The sequence below is a fragment of the Schistocerca serialis genome, chromosome 4 (assembly GCF_023864345.2).
Source record: "Schistocerca serialis cubense isolate TAMUIC-IGC-003099 chromosome 4, iqSchSeri2.2, whole genome shotgun sequence".
Lineage (NCBI taxonomy): Eukaryota > Metazoa > Arthropoda > Insecta > Orthoptera > Acrididae > Schistocerca > Schistocerca serialis.
The window spans coordinates 185,364,455-185,389,429 of NC_064641.1; the positions used below are offsets into that span (position 1 = coordinate 185,364,455).

General features: G+C 39.2%; 1 protein-coding gene across 4 annotated transcripts; it reads right to left on the reverse strand.

Moving 5' to 3' along the window:
* Window positions 1-4,554: 4,554 nt before the first annotated feature.
* On the reverse strand, window positions 4,555-24,829 carry LOC126473226 (MICOS complex subunit MIC10-like). Of its 4 annotated transcripts, none has more exons than XM_050100139.1 (5): window positions 24,690-24,829; window positions 24,397-24,602; window positions 21,283-21,330; window positions 4,790-4,884; window positions 4,555-4,710 (listed from the first exon to the last, which is right to left on the reverse strand). In XM_050100139.1, exons 2-5 carry the CDS (start codon window positions 24,473-24,475, stop codon window positions 4,699-4,701), a joined length of 234 nt encoding a protein of 77 aa, XP_049956096.1. In that variant the 5' UTR covers window positions 24,476-24,602; window positions 24,690-24,829; the 3' UTR covers window positions 4,555-4,698. The 4 variants fall into 4 exon arrangements, with proteins under 4 accessions (XP_049956096.1, XP_049956097.1, XP_049956098.1 ...); XM_050100140.1 differs by having other exon boundaries at window positions 24,698-24,824; XM_050100141.1 differs by lacking the exon at window positions 24,690-24,829 and having other exon boundaries at window positions 24,397-24,488; window positions 24,592-24,654.
* Between the last annotated feature and the right edge of the window lie 146 nt (window positions 24,830-24,975).

Consider the following 24,975-nt stretch of genomic DNA (forward strand, 5'->3'; position numbering starts at 1 on the left):
GACAACAGAAGAAGGGGTAGAACTGTTGAAGGTGCTTGTGAAAGCAGCCCAGCTGGCTTTCTTGCTTTCTTTAATAATACGACGACACTGAGCACGTAATCGTTTATAATTAATACAATTCGCCACTGTAGGGTGGCGCTTAAAGGTGCGTAAAGCACGTCGACGAGCACGTAAAGCATCTCTACATGCTGCGGTCCACCAGGGGACTGGTACGCGACGTGGAGAAGAAGTAGGGTGAGGGATGGAATATTCAGCAGCAGCGAGAATGACTTCCGTGAGGTGTGCGACCTGACGATCGCAGCTTGTGAAGGTTTGATCCTGAAAGGTAGCCCTGGAAGAGAAGAGCTCCCAGTCTGCCTTGGAGATGGTCCAACGAGAGGAGCACGGAGAGGGAGTATGCTGCAGGAGATGGATAACACACGGGAAATGGTCGCTCGAATATGTATCAGAAAGTGCATACCACTCAAACCGGCGTGCAAGTTGGGGAGTACATATAGAGAGGTCTAAATGGGAATAGGTGTGAGATGTGTCCGAAAGAAAAGTAGGGGCGCCAGTATTGAGGCAGACAAGATCGAGCTGGTTGAAAAGGTCTGCTAACAAGGAGCCCCTCGGGCAGGATGCTGGAGAGCCCCAAAGGGGATGGTGGGCATTGAAGTCTCCAGTTAACAAAAATGGTGCAGGTAGCTGAGCAATAAGTTGCATCACGTCTGCCCTGGTAACGGCAGATGACGATGGAGTGTAAACGGTACAAAAGGAAAATGTAAAAGTTGGGAGAGTATGCGGATGGCAACTGCCTGCAGGCCGGTGTGCAACGTGATGGGATCGTAGTAAATATCATCCCGGACCAGCAACATAACCCCTCCATGAGCTGGGATACCTACCACAGGGGGTAGGTCAAAACGCACAGAGGTGTAGTGTGCCAAGGCAATTTGATCGCATGGGCGTAGCTTCGTTTCCTGGAGGGCTACGACAAGCGGACGGTGCAAGCGGAGCAGCAACTTCAAGTCCTCTCGGTTGGAGCGAATGCTGCGAATATTCCAGTGAATAAGTGCCATCGTAAGAAAAGAAAGATGAGAGAAGTGGTCACCTCGAAGGCCGCTTAGGGCCTGGCTTCGAGCGAGCACTGCCGCCGCTATCAGTAGGCGGACAGTCATCGTCCATTGGGTCTATAGGGTCATCGGCCATCTCGGGAGGATGGCCGGGAGGGGGAGCTTCCTCCGCCAGTGAACGGCCAGATGTACGGCGACCAGCGGTGCGGCCAGGCGAAACGGATGACGGCCTGGGGCGGCAGCCGCTGGGTGGCGCAAGAGAAGAAATGCGCCGTGGCGGGGAAGGAGAACTGTGCTTCCTATGCGCCTTTTTGGAAGGACGTGTAGTGGAAGTACCGGTCGAAGGCTGTGAGGTCGAGGTACGGAGGAAGTCTGCACGGGATGGTTCCTTCTTGAAGGCCCGTGCATCTGACTTCGGTGTCTTCGTTTTAGCAGAAGCTGAAGAAGGTGCTCGTGTCTGTGGGGTGATGGGAGGAAGAGGAGACGTCGACCGCGCGATCTTAGCACTGGCCGAACGGACGACCGTGGTGCTGAAGGTCAGATCGCATGTCTGGGTTGCTACCTCCCGGGTAGTCCGAGGAGAGGCGAGGACAGTACTGTATTTCCCCGCTGGGAGCAGCGTGGGCTTCCTACTAGCCAATAGCTTGCGAGCAGCCGAGGTGGACACTTTCTCTTTGACCCGAATTTCCTGGATACAGCGTTCTTCCTTATAGACAGGACAGTCGCGGGAGGATGCTGCATGGTCACCCTGACAGTTCACACAACGAGGAGACGGAGGTGGACAGTCACCCTCATGGGCATCCCTGCCACAGGTGACACATTTAGCCGCATTGGAACAAGACTGTCGAGTGTGATTGAAACGCTGAGACTGGTAGCAGCGCGTAGGTGTCGGGATATAGGGGCGAACAGAAATAACCTCGTAGCCCGCCTTGATGCGCGATGGCAGCTTAACACTATCGAAGGTCAAGAAAATTGTCCGGGTCGGTACAAGGTCATTGTTGACCTTTTTCATGACCCTATGGACAGCCGTCACGCCCTGCTCAGCGAGGAATGATTGAAGCTCCTCGTCAGTCAATCCGTCGAGGGAGTCAGTATAGACCACACCACGAGACGAATTCAAAGTTCGGTGGGCCTCCACCCGGACAGGGAACGTGTACAGGAGGGTGGCCCGAAGCAGTTTTTGTGCCTGAAAGGCATTCTCAGTTTCCAGTAATAAGGTGCCGTTACGCAACCTGGTACAGGATTTGACAGATCCGGCTATGGCATCTACGCCCTTCTGAATAACGAAAGGGTTGACAGAGGAAAAATCCTTTCCGTCCTCAGTTCGAGAAACTACGAGGAACTTTGGGGCAGGCGGTAGTACTTTTGTCACTGTTGGCTGGTCACGTTTCCGTTTTTGGGTCGAAGTCGAAAGAGATGGAGTAGAATCCATTGCGGAGGAATCCCCCATGATTGCCAGCGTCTCCGATGGCGCGCTCCTTCCTTGTGGGGACCCTCTCAGAGGGCACTCCCGCCTTAGGTGAATGTTTACACCTCAGGTCACACCTCCCGAGAAACAGACGGAGGGACCAATCGGCATGGTCAGAAGGTATCAGCTCAGGCAATCACCCCTCCCCGGGCCTGGCCTTTACCAGGGGGTACGCGCGTGCCTTACATGTCTACCCAGGGCGGGGACTTACGCGTTACCCCGTCACCGGCTACGCGTGCGAACGCGTGGGTCGGCCTTCAGACACGCACAGGGAGGAAGGAAGAAGAGGAAAAAGAAGAGAGAGAGGGAGAAAGAGGACAGACTGTCTCAAACGCCGAGGCGGAGACCAGAGAAGGCAAGGAGAAGAAGGCAATGAGAAAGCAAGGGGAAGAAGGCAATAAGAAGGCAAGGAGAAGAGGGCAATGAGAAGGCAAGGAGAAAAAGGCAATGAGAAGGCAAGGAGAAAAAGGCAATGAGAAGGCAAGGAGAAGGCAAGGGAAAGAGTAAGGAAGACAGTGAGGTGGAGAAGAGCAAAGAAAGGAACCAACAAAAGGAAGGAAGAAACGAGAAGTGAAAAAACCAAAAGGACCACGATGATAGGTCGTGGAACCGTCCGTCTCCGGACGCAGGCGCGAACTACCCCCGTGAGGGGGATGGACTCCTTTTAGTCGCCTCTTACGACAGGCAGGAATACCGCGGGCCTATTCTAATCCCCGGACCCGCAGGGGGGGGTATCCCAGTGGATTCGCCCCCAGGCCCCAGAGTGGAAGGCTGGTATGCTACCACCGAGCATGCCTTTGCTACATTACGTTCTGTGGCAGGCAAAAAATTCGCGGTCATGCATTATTGAGAACATCTGGCAACAGGGCAATCCCGAAACAAATCTGAGCACATTACGCCAAGCTTCCGTAGTTTAAAAATTGTGCTTTGTCAACCTACAAAACATTAGTAATTTTGGTTCTTCCTGCACCAGCTATCCAGGGTTAAAATTGTGTGACTCAATTTTTCTCAGCCCTGTATATCTGAAACCTTCTGATGTCCCGAGATCTCTTCCCCATATACAATCTTCTTTCACAATTCTTCAACAAAAGCACCTGCAATGATTAAACCATGTTTTTTTTTTTTGTGAAATTTTACGAAGTGGCTTCATCTTCATTCCTTTCCCCTTGCCAGTTTTCTACTATAGAAATGTTTGTCTTGCTTAAAAAAATTCAAATTTATTTTATCTCATCATACAGTCTTTTAATCTCTTCTTCATCTGCAGAGCTAGTAGGAATATACACTTTTATCACTATGATTCGTTTGAGTTTTGTGTCTTATCTTTGCTACAAAAATGCGAACACTACATCTCTCATAGTGGTTTACCCTCATTCCTATGGCCTTGTTCATTATTAAGACCCACCCTAGCACTATCACTATGTCATGATATTAAAAATTGTGTACTCACCTGACCAGAAATTATGTTCCCTTCTGCACTGCATTTCACAAATTCCCACTATTAACTTTAGCCTCTAGATTTATCTTATGAAGTTCTCTAACCTGCCTTCACAATAAAAGGATACTACATTCTGTGCTGTGACCTAAAGAACACCAGATTTGTTTTTCTGATGGCAATATTTTCCTGTGTAGCTCTACCCAGAGATTATACTTCTGAAATATTTTGTCCACAATTATTCTATCAGCATTAATCGATATAGCACAGCTGCAAGTCATTGTGAAATATGATGACTACGGTAACATGTAGAATAATACATGCAACTTGGGTAGGTAGGTTTGGAATAGAAAACACCAAAATTATTCAAGGAAGAGATAAACCTACTTCCTTCTCTCCATTATTTTGTATCAAACCTTTAGTTTATGAAATAAAATTACACTTTTTAAAATACATGTAATAGAAATATCTACCTGCTTCCTTGAAAATTCATTTCTTCAATTTATGCTCCATAACCTTTTTTTTCCCCCCTCTCCTTTTCTCCTCAACAAAAGGATGTATGAATTTCAGGAAAAATAAATAGTCACAGTTAAATGATACACATGTAAGAAAGCAAATACAATTTAATTTAAATATTTTACACTATTTTCAACAATTCTTTCACTATGAAGGCTGGCAACTCTTCTGTCTGCATGTAAAGTACAGAGGCAGAGGAGGAACTGTGGCAGTCTAAGGCCATATGTCCACCGTCATTGCTTTGGCTGAAAATAGAAAACTTTATTTACTTAAGAAGAAAAACTAGAAGAGTGACTTAACTGTTTTCAATAAACACATAGCTACCTTTGACTGGAATGTAGCATTGAGGTCCGTCTCACAATTCGCATACGCCATTCCAAGACCAAATCCTGTACCAAGTATAAGTGGCCAAGGCCTCCCTGTAGAGCACAAGATTATTCATTAGTTCATAACAACAGTAATGTGTAAACTGTTAAAATGCTAATGACAAACGTATTTTTGTAACATCCCCAAAATTGAAAGAAAACACACACACACACACACACACACACACACACACACACACACACACACACACACACACACACACACAGCTTTAAAGGTTTATTTACCTAATACTGTACCTACATGGAAGTGGGCAGTTCAACTTTTTCCATCAGAAGTTTTACCTATTGTGTACAGATTCCAAGACAAAGGATTATGCAGTTGGGGGGGGGGAGTGACTACACAGCTTACAGAAACATATTAAGGCATCAATACACAAACGTGGGCTCATTACCATCTTCTAGGAGCAGAATTCTTGAATTGCTGGATACATTTTATACCATCACACCCAAACGAGGGAGGGGAACAACAACAACATATTCTTGAATGCTCATTTAGTCCCTCTGTGTCTATATAGGGAGTTTAACCATAGAATGGGCAGACTGGGTCTCTCAGAATTTGGCAGATTTTGTTTTAAAAATATCCACAAACCAGCCCATCAGTTTACATTAGATTTTTCTGCTTTTGCACTTCTCTTGTTATACTGATGCGTACAATAAAACTGCTTGAAAATGGCTCGGCAGCGTCCAATAAGTCAGGATGAAATCGAGAAACTTTTATTGAAAAGTAATTGCTTGTAGATCCTAATTTTGTTACCAAAATTGATCTTTACACAGAAAGTGGGTTACCAACAGTTGGACAGTGAAGGTAATGTCTTCATATCAGTCAGAAATACGAGTAGACTAATCGAAATTGTCTATCAACTAGTGCAATTGGTTGTGATCCCTCTTCTTGTAAATTGCCACCTTAATATTTGTCAAGCGATGGACAAACTAAGTGTCTGAAAAAGGTTACTAACCAAAATGTCCACTTCAGATCTCACAACATAATTACAATTTGCCTCACGTCAGTTGTGAAGCCAGAAAGGCTAAATCACTATCAAGTAATGAGAACTGTTCACTGGCGATGCTTTGCTCAATTTGATATTAGTGAGTATAAATACTTACATAGATCACTGAAAACCCCAATACTGCAAGAAACTTTACTTCAAGGCATTTCCAGCATTCAAATTGCTCAATTTGATATTAGTGAGTATAAATACTTACATATATCACTGAAAACCCCAATACTGCAAGAAACTTTACTTCAAGGCATTTCCAGCATTCTTCACCAACGCAAAATGAATATGGAAGAATTTTAGGACACTTGGGACCCAGGGACACACATCTTTCCTCCAAATACGTAACAGTGAATATTTCATTTTCTTCTAAGCTGTGTTAGTTTAGAAAATATTCATACAATAGAGGAATGTAAAAATAAGTGGTAAGTTGCTCCCGATGTGTGAGATGTTACGGAGGGATTCACAAGAAGCTGCAGGAGTCAGCACCAGTAACCTAACAGTGAATGAATGTTAATATCTTTTTGTGGTCATCTTTCACAGTGTATGTTCTTTCAGAGTTTGAAAAGTATGCGATCAAAATATTTATCTTGGAGGATGCAAAAACACACTACGCAAAGAATTTTTGAAGGGACAGTTTTTCTCCCCCCAAGTGAGTAACACAGCTGACAAGTTTGTGCTCAGACTTTTGGAGTAAGTTTAGGTAACAGGATGGAATATTTCCCTTGACAATTGGTTGACACGCTACAATCTTGCTAGAATACTTTACAGGGAACACTGAGGAAAAAAAGGGAAGCCATAATTTAATCCATATTTGGTTTTTGTGGTGACAATTTCACACTGGTGCCCTATGCACCGAAGAAGAATAAATGCGTAATGTTGCTATCGTCAATGCATACAAACAATAAAAAGAGCCAGAGATTATTACAGTCTATATGGGGCAGTCAAATTAAAACCAGACACCAACCATAATACACAACTCATGTGGCAGGTGACCCCATTCTTGTTACGTTTCAATAATGTCACTGCTGTGGCAGGGAAACACCATAGTGCCAAGACAGAAGTGCACTAAAAGTTGAGCCATCTAATGCAGTACCAAGAGGAATAACATGTGTTTCTGTCCTGTATTGTTACATGTGACAAAATACAGTGCCACCATTTTAAGCCCAAGGGCAAACAGAAAGGCCAACAGTGGATACATCCCACACCTTCCCTGCCAAACAAATCCAAAGCTGCTCGCACTAGTTCCGATATTGTCATGACCACCTCAACTGCACGGAATCCCTGCTTATCAGTTCTTTGAGTGTGGAAACGCAATCAATACACAGCACTATGTAGAGACTTTGCAGAAACTGTGATGTCCATGAAAGCTACCTGACAGTATCATCTCGTTGCGTGATAATGCCCACCCTCACAGTGCCAATAGGATGAAGGCTATGCTTCAGCAGTTTGTATGGGAAACACTGCAATGTCCTCCATAGAGCCCCGATCTTTCATCATGTAGTTTTAAAATCTTCGGTGACCTGAGGAAGGACATTTGTGGTAGTACTGTAGTTCATGCAGATTAACGCAGCTAAATGACAAGTAACAGCTATTTAAAGGACAAAACAAACTTATGCTTTATTCGCACAACACATATTTGGCTACGCAAATATATTACGTTGCCCTCAACAAACACGGAACATGTAAATTCCACAGAATCTAATGCACTCTGTGCATCATATCTTGAGCGCCACTATGCGCGCTGGAAAATGTTTGTTCACATATCCCGAACACTCATCCATGAACAAATATTTTTCAGATACTGAACACTATACACCCCAGGTTAAACCATAATGTTTCACCAGCTTCTGAAATTTGTCCTTAGTGACAGGATTGGTTAGGAGATCAGATAACATTTCTTCTGTGCATAGATAACTGAGGATTATATTTCCCTGTTCCACATGATGTCTTATAGAGTGATGCCTTATGTCAATATGCTTGGATCTTACATTGGTCACTTTTTTGCAAGTTTAATAGCTCCCATACTGTCACAAAATACCACAGTTGGCTTTAGTGTTGGATGAGATTATATTTCATCATCAGTGTACGGGTCCAAAGAGCTTCTTGGACAGTGGAGGACAAGGCCATATATTCAGCTTTACAGCACTCAAAGCAACAGTTCCTTGTATCTTACATGACCATGACATCAATCCTCCCATTTGTCTAAAACAACTTGGAGTGATGGAGTGTCTGCTTTCCAGCTCATTTCCCCAGTCTCTGTCACTGTATCCTTCCAAATTTACATTTCCATTACATTTAACTTTAATCAGCAGTTCAATTTAAATATCTGAATATTCTCTTGACTGCCATCCAGTGCTTTTATCTTGGATCACAGCAAAACTTGCTTACTGCATTTGTGGCAAATGTAATGTCTGGTCTGGAAGTCAGTAGACTTCCTACAGCTTCCAAATAAGGTACACTTTCCTTACATTTCATATCATCAGTTATTAGCAGTTTTGCATTATTTTCCATAGGAGTAGAAATAGGTTTACAATTTTCCATACTGAACTTTGCTAAGATTTTCCTTGTGTACAGAGATTGATCAATCCATAATTCTTCTCTCTTGACCCTTCTTACAATCTTCGTATGTAAGTATTGGGTCAATCCACACCAAGTGGTCCAGCACTGGTTGCTTGACCATCTCAGAAAAATTTTGTATTTGCTGGGTGAATTTCCCAATGTTTAGTAGTAACAAAAATATTTTTTGAAGAAATTTATTGTTTATTATTTTGAAATGGTGGCCATATTTGTTCCAGGTCACATGCGTTTTTTCGTATTTGCAAGCACCTACATTTTTTACAACTATTCAGTAGTGGATTGTCCTACGGCTTTCAGATAAAATGCATTTAGTTCAACACGCTCTGGGCTACAAATTAACATCATTATCACTTAGCTGAATGTATTCTTTAATATGTTTTTAATAGTTCAAAGTTATCAGCTACAAATAAAAAAAAACTCAATTTTTGAACAGTAGTTTTCAAAAGAAAGATTAATTTCTCAGCTTTAATGTTTTTTCTGTTATTGCACTGTATAGTATAGTAACTTTTATAAAGTATCAATGGTGAGCAGCTTACCTTAAAAAATACACTATTTTAAAAAATGGATTTTTTTAATTTTTCCATTTATCTTTGTTGGGGGACCAGATAAAAATCTGAAAATTTCACAGTTAATAGACCTTTATGATATCAAACTTCAGTATAAATTCAAGTCTGAGATTCAATTTGAAGTTAAGGGAAAAAAAGATTACAAACATGAGTCAAAAATACATTTTTTAACATCTGCAATATCTGGTAGGCTAAACAAATAAAGTATACAAATTGCAAATGTAACACACCACACTACACTAGCTAATGATTATTTGTCGAAACAATGCTGTAGTAATTGTTTCAGCAGGCTAACAATTGCATCTACAAGCCTATACAAGACTGATTGTTGTCTTCCCCCTTACACCAACAATTGTCTACTCACACTTATTTAGCTAGAAGTTCTTGAAGTGTGCAGTTGAAAAATGGTGTCTCAGTGTTCTGTTGGTTTTATTATTAATGAAGCATGTCTTAAAAGTGTTTATGGAGTGTATCCTAAAGACATTACTTTAATTGAAGATTACAGTGAAGAAGAAGAAAAAGTGTTGTTTTACTTAAGAGTTGGCCCAGATGTCAAATTAACATGCAAGTACCATGAAATGAAATACTTAAAAAAATTTCATCACCTTTTTGGTCAGTCTTGCATGGACCCTTTTGAGAAACATAAGAAACCTATAACATAAGGTCTGTGAGAAATAACACTTGATCATTATTCTAAAAATAAAAGCCCTTTTGTCAATCTCTTACCAGGAAAATCATTGTGTCCAACATGTTATTCTACGATATTTGTAATTCACAAGAGAAAGGATAGTGAAACCTCAGATACAGAATTTTGTGACTTATCAGCAACCATTAAAAAAGTAGATACAGCTTGTGAAATCCTGGGTATATCACCTGCTAGTAAAATTAGAAAACTAAGTCAAAACTGAGAAAGTGGCAGCTACAGTCAAAAAGAATTTGTAAGTTTCATTTCAAAATACAATTTGTAGTAAAACAGAAGGAAGTTCTAAAACTTCACCCACCGAATATGATGATTTGATAGAAAAACTAAAAGCAGTACTTCAAACAAGGAGGATAAAATTAAGATTATCAATTTACTGCCAAATTCTTGGAGTCTAGCAAAAGTTAGTGATGAATTTAATGCGTCAGAACGTCTTGTTAAGTTAACAAGGCAATTAGTAAAAGAACAGGGAATTTTACCAGCATTACAAAAGTAAAATGATCTGATTTGGTTGATGGAAACAATCAATAAAGTTATTAAGTATTATGACGATGACAATAACAGCCGTTTGATGTCTGGCAAAAAAAAGACTGTGTTTCTGTGAAAGAAAATGATTCTAAGATTCAAAGACAAAAAAGGTTAATAATGGGTAATTTAAATGAACTATTCACTGAATTTAAAAAAGAAATCCTGACATTAAAATTGGAAAATCAAAGTTTTGCGAGTTGAGACCAAAATGGTGTACTGTTGCAGGGGCATCTGGCACATATAATGTTTTTGTTTGTTTGTATCAGCAAATATAAAATTTTTCTGAGGTCAAGCAACCAATTATTTTTTTCTTGGGCCACTTGGTACGGATTGACCCTATTGATTAATTTCCCCTAAATCAAGCATATTAAATTCTATCTGGCTCTCAGTATTGGTTAAAATAAAAAACTCATCTACCCATATGGCCATGATTGCAATTTCTTCATTGTTCCCTTTATGATGTACATTTGGATCTGTATTTGACAGTAACATACCTAGTTTTATCAAAGTTTTATGCAAACATTTATTCCAGCAATGGCCTTTTTGCTTTAATCCATATATGCCTTTCTTCAAATGCCAAATTCTCCTTTTCCCTTGATAAGGTCGTTTAACTTCATCAGGTGGAATCACATATATGTATTTGCTTTTCCAGCCTTCCATTCAAGTAGCCTGTTTTCACATTCATTTGATGAATTAATAAGTCTTCCCTTACTGCAAGAGTTAAAAGGTATCTTAATGATGAACACTTCACCACCGGTGAGAATGTTTCATTGTAATGTATTTCTTCTTTCTGGGAATATCCTTTAACTACCAATCTGGCTTTGAATTTTAGTATTTCACTCTCTGGATTTTTAATATTAAACACCCATCTTGTTCTTAGTGGCTTTTTATTTACAGGCATGTCAACCTATTCATATGTATCATTATCCACAAAAGATTGCAGCTCCTTTTCAGTAGCTTTTTTCCAATCTTGAGCATTTGAATTTGCTAAAGCTTGATCAACTGTGATTGGTTCATTGTTGATTGTTTGGGCAGCACACATTTCATACTCTGGATATCCTTCTCGTTTTGCTATATGTGAAGACTGCCTTAAACTGACCTAAGTCTCCTCAATTTGATTCTCGGGTAGCACCCCAGCTTCCTCTTTATTCTCATCTTCCTCTGTTTCAGTTTCCATCTCTGTTTCAGCACCATCACAAATTATGCTTTGTTGCATTACTGTATCATTTTGACTACTTTCCTTTATTTTAGGTCTATAAACCTCTAAAAATACTACATCTCTACTACTTATTATCTTCTTATTCACAGGATTATAACGTCTGTAGCCTTTTGAATCCTCACAGTAGCCAACAAAAATACATTTTTGAGATTTTGCATCCCATTTTCCTCTTAATGGTTTTGGAATCTGAACCATGGCTTCACATACAAAGACTTGAGTGCTTTAGATCCGGTTTCTTCCCAGTCCATACTTCATAAGGTGTCTTATGTCTCACAGCTTTGGTAGGTGATCTGTTAATTAAATACACTGCTGTTGACACAGCCTCTGCCCAGAAACACTTAGGTAGCTCAGAATCGCTTAACATACTTCTTGCCTTTTCTACAGTGGTTCTGTTGGCTTGATCTGCAACTCCATTCTGAGAAGGACTTCAGTGAATGGTAGTCTGATGCCTAATACTCATTCCATTCAACTGTTCCTTAAACCATTTGTTTACATATTCTGATCCATTGTCTGATCTAATAATTTTAATTTTCTTCCTAGTCTGTCTTTCAACCATTTTCCAATAAACAACGAACACATCATTCACCTGATCCTTGCTACTTATGTCAGGAAATAGAAGCTACCTCCTAAGGATTTTTTCTCCATAGGTCCACAGAGATCCGAGTGTATGAGTTGCAAGACTTTGGTAGATCTGCTCTGACTCGATTTCAATGGCAATCTAGCAAGCTTCCCTTGCAAACACACCTCCCATTGGATGTTTTCATTCCATAATTTTTCATCCCAGTTGCCATATTCTTCAGTGAAGTCATACTTTTCCTATTCAAAGGTCCAAGTCTCCTAGGCCACAAGAAACCTTTTGCAGCATAAAGAGAGTGATTTCCTGTTTCAGCAGTATTTTGAACTGTATTCATTTTGTAAATACCTCTTACACTACTTGCAGTAGCTACAATATCACCACAAGATTTTATCACTTTGGCTCCCTCTATATCGAAGATAACTTTATTACCCTTCTTTACTATTTCGGTTACTGACAACAAATTAGTTGCAATATTCTTTACATAATGTACATCTGAGCAGTAACAATTTCCTTTCCCCCATTCACAAGCAAACTAATATCCACTTTTCCCGCGAATTCACACCTTAACTTACATCCGTCAACTGTGGAAATTCCAATGTCAGTCCTTGACTGAACATCATACAAACCTGACTGAGCTTTAGTAATGTGCACAGATGCTCCTGAACCTGTGAACCATTCTGCATGATCATCACCCGCTTCAATAAAAGAGTGAAAAAACAGAAAATGCCTTACCTTTATGGGTAGTCTTTCTCTCAGGACTACTAGAATTAACATGCTTCTTTTCTTTTATACTTAACTTTTCCTTACAGTGTGAAGCAATATGTCAAATTTTCTGGCATCTGCAACATCTTACTGGCTTCTTCTTCTTGTACTTAAGAGTACAAAGTCGACACTGTTTCCTTTTCTGAAGCATCAGAATCTGGTTCACTCTTCATGTCCTGTAGAATCTTTACTTTAACACTATCCGCTGTAATGGGTATTCCCCAACTTTCCAAAATCCATAATCATTGGCGAATATTTCTCTGGTAGTCCAGCTAACAATAAAGCTCCAATCTATTCACCCGCATTTTCAAAACCAATATTCCTCAGACGATTGGAGATTGAAATTATTTTATTCACATATTCATCCACTCTTTTACACTTATTCAATCTTGTGGTTATCAGCTCATGAAGTAATCCTACTTTTCTGGTTAAACCACCATCTTCAAATGCGTTTTTCAGTTTGTCCCATACCTCCTTTGCTGACATAGCCATTTCTATGTGAACATAATTCACCAGATCAATCAAAAGGATTAGTTTTGATTTCGCCTTCCGATCCTTAGTAGCAAAACTTGATTCCGTAGGTTCCAATTTACCATTTACGACGTCCCTCAAGTCATCCAACTGCAAATATGCCTCAAAAGCAAATTTCTAGGTTGCGTAATTTTTGCACCCTACAAGCCGCTCTATATTTGCGGTATCTGTGTTGTTACTAATTTTACAGTTATTTTTCTTCTTCTTATAGCACACACAATCCAACTTTATATAAACTTCTGCACACTTTTTGTGCAAATACACATCACCTTAAGGCTTATTGTTTCACTTTAACTCAATAGCTGGGCCCATAACCTGCCGCAGTTTATGCAGATTAACGCAGCTAAATGCCAAGTAACAACTATTTACAGGACAAAATAAACTTTTGCTTTATTCGCACAACACATTAACACATTTGGCTACACAAATATATTAAGTTACCCATCAACAAACACGGAACATGTATATTCCACAGAGTCTAATGCACTCTGCACATCATATCTTGTGTGCCACTATGCATGCTGGAAAATGTTTGTTCACATATCCCCAACATGTGGCCTTCAGTTTCAGTCAAACACAGACATACAAGAGTGGGTGTAGTTGTGGATCAGTCTGCAGCAAACCACATTCTGTGAAACAGGAATTGATCATCTTGTCTCCCAGTGGGATAAATGTCTTACTGCATGTGATGATTACTTCTGAATGGAACCATTCCAAGGGCCTGTTATGCCGGGTATTTGGTTTTCATGTGACTGCCCCTCATCTAACTCAACAAAGAGTGGAGTGGGTGTGGTTGATGTTGTGTGTTCAGAATATAATGTTGGAAAGCAAACATGACACTGGTTATTGTGACTTTTATGCCATTTATAACATTGCTGGTATGAATAAAATTGTAGAACACAAAGCAAATATGACTGAATATTTCAAGAACCTTATTTTCTCAAGCAACTAGGTTTGAAATTAATAAAACCACACATGGCATAGAGAGCTACCCACAACAATCACCCGAGGAACATTCACCAGCTGCAGCATGCTCTCTGGGATTAAAACTAACAAAGTGGGTCCAGAAGTCAAACTAGGTCATTGTTGCAAAAAAATTCTAAAATTTGTCAAAAGTGGCTGCATCTGTGCCATTGTGCAACATTATATGAAGATTGTGCAGAAACTACAGATCAGTAAAATGTGAATTATAAAGAGTAAGAGATGTTTTAAATTGCACCACGCACTGAAATGTGTAACACAGAGACAGGGTTGTAGCCCATCCCCGATGTTATTCAATCCGTACACTGAGCAAGCAGTAAAGGAAACAAAAGGAAAATCTGGAATAGGAATTAAGGTCCAGGGAGAAGAAATAAAAACTTTTAGGCTTGCTGATGACATTGTAATTCTGTCAGAGACAGCGAAGAACTTGGACGAGCAGTTGAATGGAATGGTCAGTGTCTTGAAAGGAGGATATAAGATGAACATCAACAAAAGCAAAACAACGACAATGGAATGCAGTTAACTTTAAATCATGTAATGCTAATGGAATTAGGTTACAAAATGAGACAAAGTAGTAAATGAGACTTGCTATTTGGGCAGGAAAATAACTAACGATGGTTGAAGTAGAGAGGGTATAAAATGCAGACTGGAAGTGGCAAGAAAAGTATTTCTGAAGAAGAGAAATTTGTCAACATTGAGTATAAATTTGTCAGGAAATCTTTTCTGAAAGTATGTGAGAGGAGTGTAGCTATGTGTGGAAGTGAAACATGGATGATAAACAGTTTACACAAGAAGAGAAAAGAAGCTTTAGAAATATGGTGCTACAGAAGAATGCTGAAAATTAGATGGGGAGATCACTTAACTAATGAGTAGGCACTGAATAGAATTGGGGAGAAAAGACAGTTGGGACACAACCTGACTAGAAGATGGTAGGACACATTCTGAGACATCAAGGGATCAACCAGTTTAGAGCTTGAGAGAGGTGTGGGGGATAAAAATTGCACAGGGAGACCAAGAGTTGAATACAGTAAGCAGATTCAGAAGGCTACAGCTTGCAGTAGTTACTCGGAGATGAAGAAGCTAGCATAGGATAAAGCAGCATGGATATTTGCATCAGACCAGTCTTTTGACTGAAGACAAACAACAACAATCCTAAATTCATAACTTGCAAGGACATACACTTAACGTTCCAAAAAATGGCTTTAAATGTTATTAATGTCCCGATTTTCACTGGAATAACACCTCATTTTTAAAGAAATAGAGAAGTATTTTGGCACTGCTATTTAAAATTTATGTCTTTCTCTGGAACATAAATATTGGGTCTGTCAGATCCTTGAAGTCACAGGAACAACCTGATAAACATGTTTTAAGATGTAATTAATGGTGAGAAAATTGATCTGTGTAAATGACGTGTGTCAATAAATGCTATCTGCCTGTTTGCTACACCACAGAAGAATATCAACTCTTCCACTTCTCGCATGGAATACTAAGACTTCATTTCACTGTAAAGTTGTTAACAAACCACAAAATCAGCAATATTAGTCTGACATCAACACAACCTCACAACAATGTGCATTGAATGGTTGAGATAGGAGACAGTCTAAGTGCTATGTGTGACGTCAGCTACAGAGTATAGAGACAATCACAAACAATAACAAATGAGCCATTAATGTCAATAGGAAGCCACTTTACATGGACAGTTCTCAAAAAGCAAAATGGCCCACATCTCAACAAGCATGTTTCTGGACATATTTTTATGCCACTATTTTGATGTTGCTAGTTTTGACTAGTATTATTGCCTGTAAGAATATAAAAAGTCAACATTTATAATGTAGAAGTATTATGTTTTAAAAGACCGTTGTCCCTCTCCGTGTCTGGTTTTTTTATTTATAGATTGGACTATAGCAGTGTACTGTACACTTTCAGAGGATGAAACTTTTACTTTACAATAAATAGCACAAAAAGGCATTATTATCATTGTGGAAATGTGAATGTCAAAAGAAGGGTGAACAAAAAATGTTACCCAAATTATATATATATATATATATATATATATATATGGTTATAATAGAGGGAAACATTCCACGTAGGAAATATATATCTAAAAACAAAGATGATGTGACTTACCAAATGAAAGTGCTGGCAGGTCGACAGACACACAAACAAACACAAACATACACACAAAATTCAAGCTTTCGCAACAAACTGTTGCCTCATCAGGAAAGAGGGAAGGAGAGGGAAAGACGAAAGGATGTGGGTTTTAAGGGAGAGGGTAAGGAGTCATTCCAATCCCGGGAGCGGAAAGACTTACCTTAGGGGGAAAAAAGGACGGGTATACACTCGCGCACACACACACATATCCATCCACACATATACATATATGTATATGTGTGGATGGATATGTGTGTGTGTGCGCGAGTGTATACCCGTCCTTTTTTCCCCCCTAAGGTAAGTCTTTCCGCTCCCGGGATTGGAATGACTCCTTACCCTCTCCCTTAAAACCCACATCCTTTCGTCTTTCCCTCTCCTTCCCTCTTTCCTGATGAGGCAACAGTTTGTTGCGAAAGCTTGAATTTTGTGTGTATGTTTGTGTGTCTGTCGACCTGCCAGCACTTTCATTTGGTAAGTCACATCATCTTTGTTTTATATATATATATATATATATATATATATATATATATATATATATGATCAGTTTGGATTCCGTAGAAACACTGGAACACGCGAGGCAATACTGACCTTACGACTTATCTTAGAAGAAAGATTAAGGAAAGGCAAACCTACGTTTCTAGCATTTGTAGACTTAGAGAAAGCTTTTGACAATGTTGACTGGAATACTCTCTTTCAAATTCTGACGGTGGCAGGGGTAAAATACAGGGAGCGAAAGGCTATTTACAATTTGTACAGAAACCAGATGGCAGTTATAAGAGTCGAGGGACATGAAAGGGAAGCAGTGGTTGGGAAGGGAGTAAGACAGGGTTGTAGCCTCTCCCCGATGTTGTTCAATCTGTATATTGAGCAAGCAGTAAAGGAAACAAAAGAAAAATTCGGAGTAGGTATTAAAATTCATGGAGAAGAAATAAAAACTTTGAGGTTCGCCGATGACATTGTAATTCTGTCAGAGACAGCAAAGGACTTGCAAGAGCAGTTGAATGGAATGGACAGTGTCTTGAAAGGAGGATATAAGATGAACATCAACAAAAGCTAAACAAGGATAAGGGAATGTAGTCTAATTAAGTCGGGTGATGCTGAGGGAATTAGATTAGGAAATGAGGCACTTAAAGTAGTAAAGGAGTTTTGCTATTTGGGGAACAAAATAACTGATGATGGTCGAAGTAGGGAGGATATAAAATGTAGGCTGGCAATGGCAAGGAAAGCATTTCTGAAGAAGAGAAATTTGTTAACATCCAGTATTGATTTAAGTGTCAGGAAGTCATTTCTGAAAGTATTCGTATGGAGTGTAGCCATGTATGGAAGTGAAACATTGACAATAAATGTCTGCTTGTGTCTGTATGTGTGGATGGATATGTGCGTGTGTGCGAGTGTATACCTGTCCTTTTTTCCCCCTAAGGTAAGTCTTTCCGCTCCCGGGATTGGAATGACTCCTTACCCTCTCCCTTAAAACCCACTTCCTTTTGTCTTCCCCTCTCCTTCCCTCTTTCCTGATGAGGCAACAGTTTGTTGCGAAAGCTTGAATTTTGTGTGTATGTTTGTGTTTGTTTGTGTGTCTATCGACCTGCCAGCGCTTTTGTTCGGTAAGTCACCTCATCTTTGTTTTTATATATAATTTTTCCCACATGGAATGTTTCCTTCCATTATATTGTTAAATAATTTAGTTAGATGTGAATGTGTTGAGGTGAACTTCTTTAACCAGAAATTTGCTATTTTATCATTTCCAGGGGCTTTCCAATTGTGAGTAGAATTAATTGCTTGGGTGACTTCATGTTGCAAAATTATCACTTCAGGCATTTGTGGTATCATCTTGTATGTGTGTGTTTCTGCTTGTATCCACTGTGCATGCCTGTTATGTTGTACCGGGTTTGACCATATGTTGCTCCAGAAGTGTTCCATGTCTGTTATGTTTGGTGGATTGTTTATTTTAATGTGTGTGTTATCTATTGTCTGGTAATATTTCTCTTGGTTTGTGTTTAATGTTTGGTTTTGTTTCCTTCTATTTTCACTTTTTTTGTATCTTCTGAGTCGTTTGGCTAATGCTTGTAATTTCTGCTTCTTTTCGTCTAATTGCTCTGTCGCTTCTTGTTGTGAGATTTTACCTAACCTTTTTCGTTTTTATTTCCGAGATTTCATTTCTTATAAATTGTGTTAGCTGTCCGATGTCTTTTCTCAGTTTTTCTATTTTGATCTGTAGCCTGTGTTGCCATGCTGGTTTTGTGGGTTTCTTCTGTGTGTTGGTTGGTTCTGAGCTCTGCCTAGTGTGTATATTTAGTGTAGTGAGTGCTCCTATATAAACCAGTAGTTGTAACTCTTCCATAGTTGTGTTTTCATTTATTTTGTTGTGTATGATTGTGTTGATAGTTTTTATTGTTGTTTCGACTTGTGGGTTATTTGGTGGTCTATGCAAGAATGGTCTAATGTCTGTATTTGTGTCTTTGTATTCTATATATGTTAGCTGAAATTTTTCTTCTATATCTAACATCTGTGTCACTTCGTGTTCTATTTGTGCTTGTTCTGGTGGCTGTCTTAAGATTTCGTTTTCCTCTGATTGTTTAATTGGTGTGTGTTGTTCTTTGTTTGTTTGCTCTGGGATGTTTGAGTACATTACTGTATTTTCTTCTTCTTCTGATTGCACATTATTTTGTTCCAGTATTTGTTGTACTTGTTGTTTGATGTTTTCTAATTCTGACTGGGGTATCCTGTTATTTTTTATTATTACATGGATCTCATCAGCTAGTCGTTGTTATGTTAAAAATTTTAATTCTGGGTATCTGGTAATAAATGTTGGGTATACTTGTGATCTGTATCCAGTAGTGTTGGTTCCTAGGTTTGTTGCTTGGTAATAACAGAACATGAGGTGTCGATTAACTTCATCTGACCATCTCATCCTCTGTCTTTGTTTTCCTTCTAGGGTGGTTGCGGGAAGCATATCCTGCAAAACACCTCTATTTGGATTTAAATCATTTTCCAGTTGGCTAGCAGTGTCGTTACCATTGTGGGCAGGCATAGGGTTCAAGCGTCGTCCCCGACCATGACGGCGCTTGTCCGAGGCTTCTTTAGTTCTGTCCTAAACCAACTAATCACACTAAAAGGGGGGTTAGCCCTATTAGTGGTTTGTTCTTTTCGTCGCCTTTTACGACTGGCAGAACATACCGGAGGCCTATTCTTTTCCCGGGCCTCCACGGGGATTATTATTATTATTACTGGTGACAAAAGCATCATCTGAGTCATTCAAGATTCCATTTTTCTTTAAAGGATGAACTGTTCGGTTCTTGCACTTGCCCAATGATGGCTTCATGCTTTCCAATCTTAATTTTCTAAATTCACTTTCTTTATAGATTCAACAAATCAGTAATTGCCAAAGAATTCTATAGGCTACAGTTGAATGTCTGAAATGAATGGGAATGCATGTCCCAAGAAAACTATTGGGGCTATAGGATAACTGCTAACATTTTAACACCCTAATGCTGCACCAACACAGCATTATGTGGTAACATCTGCTAAAATTTTATCTTTGTAGATTCTTGTATTGAGACCAATATGTCTAGAATTACTACAACAGCTGTACATCTGCAACATGTTTTAAAATTCCTTTCAGCACACATCAATAAGCAGGAAGACCTAGAAAAATATACTCCAACAATGGTTATCACATAAAACAAACTTAATTTTTTTCTTTTTTTCTACACTGATAATTAAATATACTGAAAAGGGCTAAGTAAGAAACAGGGGGAGGGGGGTACTACTACAATTTGAATTGTTACACCTGATGACAAAGTCTTGCTTACTGATTATCTGTTAATAATCTTGCTCCCCCCCCCCCCCCTTTTCTTTTTATTTTTTAAATTTTGTTGTTGTTATTTATTTGTGAAATACCCACAGAAAATCTGTTTTCGTTCCTCACTATAAAGGAACATTTGTGTTAAAGCAAAGAGTAAAAGACAGTTATTTTATGAATGTTGTAGTTACTTTTGCACATCACAAATTCCACATGTCTTATCAGCCCTGCTTCAACCTTTTTTTATTTAAGAATTGTAGGAAAGTGGAATATGCCCTCTCATCCATCATGAGCCACAATACTGTTTATAAGCCTGATCGCATATATAGTCATTCAATTTCGGGAAGGAATTAAAGTCACTTATATAAACATTTGGACTCTACAATGGATTCACAAAAGCTTCCCTGTAAGGATTCCATCAGTTTCCCCAATCATGCGCAGATACTGATGCATATAACAATGCAGTAAACAAAATCTTCATAATAGTCTTACTTCCTGTTTCTACTGGATACGTAACTATACTTTCTGCTGTCAAAGCAGACATCAACAATGGCAGCACCCTCCAAACAAAAATACACTGAGAGGAGGTCCTTTTCTGCTCTTGCACTCCGGTTTGCACTCATTCTGCAATGTGCAGCCAAGTTAGAATTTTTTCTTTGGTAGTGCAGGCGAGGAAAAGCAATCCATTGACTCTCACATATTCTGAAGTGTTCGTTGACTCTTACCGGTTTCACGATGATCACAATGCAGTATAGAAAGTTATAACTTTGTTGTGGCATTGTATGGCACTAACACCCTAAGGGCTGTACTTTTCTTTTAAGTGACTTACAGCTGACTACAGCAGTATGTCATCTTGTGCAGATAACAGGAAGCAGTGCTGCCATCCGTAATAAAACAATTTTTCTGCTACCTTTGTTGGACTTCTCTTATTTTTATTATAATTCTCATAAACTAGAATGTAATTTTAGGTGTAACCGGCTTGGTAGTATACAATAATCTTATTTTAAACATATACTTTTTACGTTTATCTGTAACTTACTTCTGAAGAACAGGACTGAGAATGTGGCACCTATCAGCAGGCCTCCACCTGAAGAAAGAATTGTCACTTATTGCATCAATGTGAGATACGGAGCATTATAATTTATTACCTCACAGTCTATGTATTATTTGCACAGTCCAAGCTGACACTTGGTATGCTGGCTGTTACAACTGACCGTAAATGGTAGAACCTTTTACAGCCACTTCCATCAGCCACTTCGTTGTGTGTCAACTTGGACTACATGAATATTGTCACTAAGACATTATTCCAGATCAACGAAGTAGTTTTTATCACTCCACGGCTCAACAGAATTACCATTAAAACTGAACATATTATTTTACTATTTTATGTATTAACAGTTTCAAATACAAACACTTTCCTAGGAACAGTTGATACATTACAGTCAAGAATACTACCAAACACTATAAGCCACCTCCAAAAATGAGATGCACTCAATTTTTAATATACATCAAGCAGAAATGGGCAACACCAATTTCAGAAACAATTTAAAGGGACAAAGTACACAAGAAACATTACATGTTTATAAGACTCTTAAAAGAACTTACATACCAAATAATTACCTAACAATTAGTGAAAAAACACTGGAGTAACATTTACAGAAAATTATTTCTGAAACCTTTCATATCACTTTGCTGATTCACGATCAAACTGTTAACTTCCAACCTAACCTAGACCTCAGGCTAAACTAAAGATAAGTGTCACCACAGCCTACGGTCCAAGAACTAACTCAGAGACAAAATAAACAGTTTCAGTGTTCTGTTCGCACATATGTGACATCACACATCACTTCATGATATTACTGAAATGAAAGTAGCACCAGATATCAATAAATTTAGTTGATTTGAAAAAACCTGGAGGTACGGGTGCTAGAACCAGGTTATGGATCTACCAAAACATTTCATGAGATGGAAGTGTGACTGGGTGGTAGGGTGGGGTGGGGGCAGGGTGGGCTTGGGGAGAGGGTAACTCATTCAAGGCTCCATTGGCAGACAGACAAAATGATGCATGTCATAGCACAGTTACTTTAAGTGCTCATGACACACTTGGAATCACTGCCAGTCAGAAACTGTCATGGTTGTTTACTGCTGTGAACATTTTTTTGTGAATTTTGAGTGTCACACACATTTTTACTGTTCCGTGGTATTTAAAAACTGGAAAGTGTCGTAATTGTGATCTGATGTAAAACAACTGAAAGTGTAAAAACAGAAGTTTCTGATGAAAAATTTATTGCTTCTACAGTAATAACCTAATTGCCATTGGTGACAATGATGTGATGAGGTGAAACAAGGAAGGCATTACATATTCAGTCTTGTACTAACTGAGGCAAATGACAGGCTGGTTCCATAAATATTAATAGCAAGCTGGGGACTAGTGTAGCAGGGGATACAACCCATCAGCTTTGGACAATGACGTCACAAGTCGCCAAACGAGAAGCGGTTCTTCTTAGTGTTGTAGCTCTATTCAGTAGCTGATAAGTGTTTTTTGGCTTTTTAAAAAAAATCTCAAGAGAGAGAATAAACAGATCCACTTTATTAAGCAATCAGTAAAAAAACGAAACAAACATAACAGCAAAAGCGAAAATGGTAAACTGCTCTCTGGCGACTTGTGACGTAATTGTCCAAAGCCGACGGGTTGTATCCCCTGCTACACTAGACCCGCAAGCTGTAACCCACCATAGGGAACAGTAATTATTCAAATACTGTACAGTATAACCCAAGCTAGCGGAATCTTTTCACACTTATTAAAACATTCTTGGCTGTTATGTCACAGACGAATTTTTTATTGAAACTCAATGTTTCACCCCCTTTTACAGAGAGGTCATTCAAGGGGGGTTGCAGCTCTTTCGAAGGTGTGGTGCACTACCTGGCTCATAACTGATGGGACCTAAACACTGGGTTTCAATAAGAAATTCATGTGACCACAGCACAATAATCTAGAATATTCTAATAAGGTGACATTTCTCACCATAAAAGTTTGCAGTTTACAATTGGATCTTTTCAATGAAGAGGGATTAAGGCATTGGACCTCACGTTTTAGACACAGCAAAACAATATCTACAGAGAGTAATAAGAATTTGTATTCAAGGAAGAATGATAATACTTTTCAGTTGACTGTCAGTAGTATGCAGAACATTGTCTTATACATGTCATTTGAGAAATGAGTGTAAAAATGAAGTCAGATGGAGGATTGTTGTTAAATATGCTCAAGGATATGACTAATACCATCACGGCATGTTGACACTCCAATTACGTTCACTGTCCCATTTATAAATTGACGTAACTTTAGAAATGTGTACTTTTATTACAACACTGTGGGAAACTTTGTGACATCAGCGCCACTTGACAACTCTTACATTTTTTTTATCTCGATCCTCTCATTTCGGCCTACCGAAATATAAATGAGGACATATGAATGAAATTTATCAATGGGGTTATCAAAAATAAAATTACAGTTGGTGCTCTTTTTCTCACAAACTCAACCACCTGAAGACTTTTAGTAACTAACTTCGGCAATTTTTCTTGTTTCTTACACCAAACAGATCTTAGGATAGTTCCAGCAGAAAATGTAAACATAGACTAATGAGAAATGCTGCATAGTAGAGCCCTCACGTAATCAAACAATGAACAGCTAAGATCGCAGGCTTACTAGGTGCAGCAGTATTACAAACGCATTGCCTATTTATCACTTCGGGCTGAAGCTCTGTCAACAGCACTGACAAACCATTACAATCACCACACCATCAGCGTCCGTGAAAACGTAGTGCCAGTGTCATCTTCCCTTTATCCTATCCACTAACAGTCACTTCCCAAATTAACCTCCGCTTTGACCTCATACCTGCCATTAAATTCCCTTCTTATACTATATTTTAACAATCTAAAAATGGGATGCCTGTGTGTTTGTCTCGTCTTATAAATTCACCGAATCCAAATCAGACCCCTGAAATCAGCTGAAGTGTTCTACCAAATCTTACCAACAAATAAAAATACGAAAGACCGGCTACCAAGCCAAGTACCTAGGACTGCTTAAAATATCGTCCGGAAGTAAGTACAACTGGTACCGATAAAAAAATGTTTAGATTTTGCTACGACTTACCCAGTTTCAGCACAGAATCTGTAAGACACTTATCCCATTTCTTTCCTAATTCGTCTTCAGACAGCACAGGCGTGGACATCTTGTGGTTGCAACTGCAAAGTTAACCCGATAATCACAAGTCAATGGTCTTACATCCCAGATACACTCACATATTTATCTACGGACTGCGATGGAACTTCTGTAAATTTGTCTCACATTATAAGTGCCTGAAGAAATGAAATGAAAAACAAAGTAAAAAAGATAATACAGACGATGTAATTTAAAACGGAGCAAATAAAAGAAAAAATACACACACACGCACAATTCCTTGGAGCTTCTGAATAGTCGCAGGTCGCAAACGTCAGACACTTAAGTACTTGCCACAATCAAATAATAGGGCTTTTAAAAGCAAAAAAACGAATAGTGCATGCAATCTAGCGATAGCAAATAAATTTGCCTTACACTGTCCGCAGCACACCACTGAAACAAAGAAACATTCTAAAAATGGTGGTATTTTCGAGATGAAATTTCTTGGACTGTACAATCGAAAACCAGTTACACCATAAGCTGGGTGTCACTGCAATCTAAATTTAGCAGTTA

What these genes read in the sequence shown, in the direction of transcription:
- LOC126473226 (XM_050100139.1), bottom strand. Translation starts at nt 24,475, where the DNA reads ATGTCCACGCCTGTGCTGTCTGAAGACGAATTAGGAAAGAAATGGGAT. An exon ending in AGATTCTGTGCTGAAACTGG is followed by an intron (nt 21,331 to 24,396) that starts GTAAGTCGTAGC and finishes TTCTTTCTTCAG; the next exon opens with GTGGAGGCCTGCTGATAGGT. An exon ending in CTCAGTCCTGTTCTTCAGAA is followed by an intron (nt 4,885 to 21,282) that starts GTAAGTTACAGA and finishes TGTGCTCTACAG; the next exon opens with GGAGGCCTTGGCCACTTATA.